We start from the raw sequence: 3149 nt of genomic DNA, 5'->3' as shown, positions 1-3149 counted from the left end.
GATATTTAACAAAGGCTAATGGTCCATTTTGAAACATTCAAAAGTGGTTGGTGAACCACAACTATAAATAGCAAAATTATGTCGTAGGGACGCATCAATGAACAGAAACTCAAACACACATTACACACCTAACAATAAACAAACAAAAACACCTAACAATAAAACAATTAAAAATACTAAAATTAATTCTATAAGCGTGCTGGAACATTTTTACCAGCACGGATACGTCATGTAACCAATTATATTTGATATGATTCAGAAAAAACTATTTTAGAAAATTATTTTTAAATAAATATGAATTACTCTTCAACTTGTAAATCTATTTACATTTCCTTTTTAAAAACCAACAAGCTACCGCCAAGACATGGCAGTCATCTTTAAAAGGTGTCACATTGAGATAAAATCAGGATCGAAAATGTTACTGAATAAGAAGATTAGAAGAGGCATATTACAAAGGTATTCCTTGTCGCCGCTTTTGTTTGTACTGTGTATGGACCCGTTGAGCAGGAAGCTAACTTCAACTTACCTAAAAGTAGGAATACAGACCCACGAAAGTGTTTATGTAACAAACCATCTTCTATTTTTTGATGATCTTAAGTTCCTCGCAGAGAACTTTGTCGTTTTAAAACTGATGAATGAGGAAACTAAAAAGGGTTTCTCATCTGTAGGTTTAGAAATGAACAGAAGCAAGTCTGCAACTAACTGTAGTGATTGGAGTGAAGATGCTGTAGCACTAGAAGGACATCAAGGATACAAATACCTTGGCATAACAGAAGATGCCTATAGTGCTGTCAGAAGAGAGACTTTTGGAAATGTAAGAAGTGAGAGCCCACAGAGGGTTGAAAAACTGTGCAAGACTCAATTATATAGTAAGAATATGATTCAAGCTATTAATAAGCATGCAATATCTGTTATAAACTAGTGACGTACCCCAAGCGGAGGTACGTCTCAATGAGATTATTTAATTGTTGTTTGTACATGTTATTTTTACTATATTGAGATTTATTATTTTTATGGTTCATCATCCTTTTTTTTGGTGAGGGGCTATTTTTAAATATCATATATATAAAAGAATTTTATTTAATTTTTTACCCCTAAAACTCAAAAAAAGAGAAAATTTAAAATGGTAAAATTTTTGTTTTAAAACAAAATTAAATGCTTTCATTGTATTTTATAGACAATTTTAGACCAGATACACTTTTCAATTATTACTTTTAACTTATTTTCAATTTTGAAAAAAATATTGATTTCTCCTTTTTAATTCCTCCGTCCAAAAACAGAAAGAAAAATCAACAAAATTCAAAATGTCAAAATGGACTGCTTAAAAATTGAGAATTATTTAGATTAATGTATAATTATTAATTTTAAAACCAATTGTAATGTCAATTATAAACTTAATAATTTATTTGTTCTTTCAAAAATTATCTTTACTCCTTTTAAATTCTTTAATCAGAAATGGAAAATCATAGATCAAAAAAAAAAAAAAATAACAATTGTAATAATTTGATTTACAGATATTTTAAATTTTAATATCACCAAATAACTCTGCTTTTTTAAATTTATATTATAATTTCTGTTTCTATGTTGTAAGAATTATGTTTTTCATTTCAGAAATGGAAATCAAAATGTCAAAACAAACAAATACTATAAAATTGATTATAAACATTAATAACAATATCAATGAGTTTTATAACAAATTGTAAATCAATTTCGAAAAGAATATTATTTAATGTAGATTATTAATTCTAAAAAATCAAATTCTTCTTTTTGTTTTCTTCCTTCCCAAAATGGAATTTCAAAAACTATAAATAAAATTTTTTTCTTTACCCCCATTATGTTTACAAAAAATCAAGCAAAAAATGATTCAAGTGAACAACCCAAAGCAACTAACACTATCTCTCAGGAGATAAGTAGTAATACTGAAAACAACAATGTTGTTTTCTATGAAGCCAATACATCTGTACATAACACAAAAAATAAAAAAACAAATGCTGGAGAAACAAAAAAAAGGAATTTTATATTCAGTTTCTCTAGCGAAAACAAAACAGCCCAAGAAACAGAAGAAACAGAAGAAACAATCATGAGAATTAATAACACTAAGATGGATGCTTTGACGGAGATTCTAGATGTAGCTTGCAGAATCAGTACTAGAAACCATGCCGAACATTATTGTGGAGATCTGAAAGAAGAATGTGGCTTTTGTGGTGCATTACATTTTGCAGGAGAAGCAAGCAGTAATGGATTATACAAAAGCTGCTGTCATTTTGGGAAAGTTAATTTACAAAGAACAAGAGACTTCCCAGATGACATTAAGAATTTATTTATTGGGAAAGACAAAAATGCAAAGAACTTTAAAGAAAATATTAGATCCTACAATGCTGCTCTTTCTTTTGCTTCTCTTGGTGCTCAAATAGAAACTGTATCCAATGGACCATATGTATTCAAGATACATGGACAAGTGTATCATAACACTTATAATGTAAATAATATGGACTCTAATGCACCAAAGAAATATGCCCAATTATATGTAGTGGATAGTGATATGGCCAATGCTCAAAGAATGATGAATCTATCTAACAGAAATTGTGATATTAATATCATGAGCAAATTAGATGGATTCATAAGATCAGCAAACCCATATTCTGATGCATACAAAAATATGTCTGAAGTAATTAAGGAGCAAAAGGAGTTGGGAAAGGAAGTTAAAGACATTTCTATGGTCTTTAATAAGAATTTAGAAAGAGATCAGAGAAGGTATAATGCTCCCTCTACTTTTGAGATCGCAATGATTTTCACTGATCCGAATGGAGAACCACCATTTGAAAGGGACATCAAAGTATATAGCAAGGGTCTTAATTCAGATAATTTACACTTGGATATTTTAAGTCCACATTTAGATCCAATGACATATACTTTGTTCTATCCACATGGCGAAGCTGGATGGAACGCAAATTTGAGATTGGAGTCTTATCTAGGAAAGGCACGGAAGATATCTTTACTACAATATAAAGTAGCACAGATATCTATAAGGAAAGATAAGTTCAATCCTTTACTTTATGGAGGAAAGTTATTTCAACAATGGATTGTAGATTCATATTTACGGTTAAGTTCTCGACTTACCCCCCACCCCTAAAAAAAATAAAAAAAGG

At 29.6% G+C, this 3149-nt stretch overlaps 1 protein-coding gene across 1 annotated transcript; it reads left to right on the top strand.

Moving 5' to 3' along the window:
- Positions 1–364: 364 nt before the first annotated feature.
- VNE69_06101 (reverse transcriptase) lies at positions 365–922 on the top strand (the record flags this gene model as incomplete). The annotated part of the gene is made up of 1 exon (XM_065473853.1): positions 365–922. One exon carries the CDS (start codon positions 365–367, stop codon positions 920–922), a length of 558 nt encoding a protein of 185 aa, XP_065329925.1.
- Between the last annotated feature and the right edge of the window lie 2227 nt (positions 923–3149).

The sequence above is a fragment of the Vairimorpha necatrix genome, chromosome 6 (genome assembly GCF_036630325.1).
Source record: "Vairimorpha necatrix chromosome 6, complete sequence".
NCBI lineage: Eukaryota > Fungi > Microsporidia > Nosematidae > Vairimorpha > Vairimorpha necatrix.
Note: the sequence above shows the minus strand (reverse complement) of the source record. Positions and strands in the feature narration are given on the sequence as shown.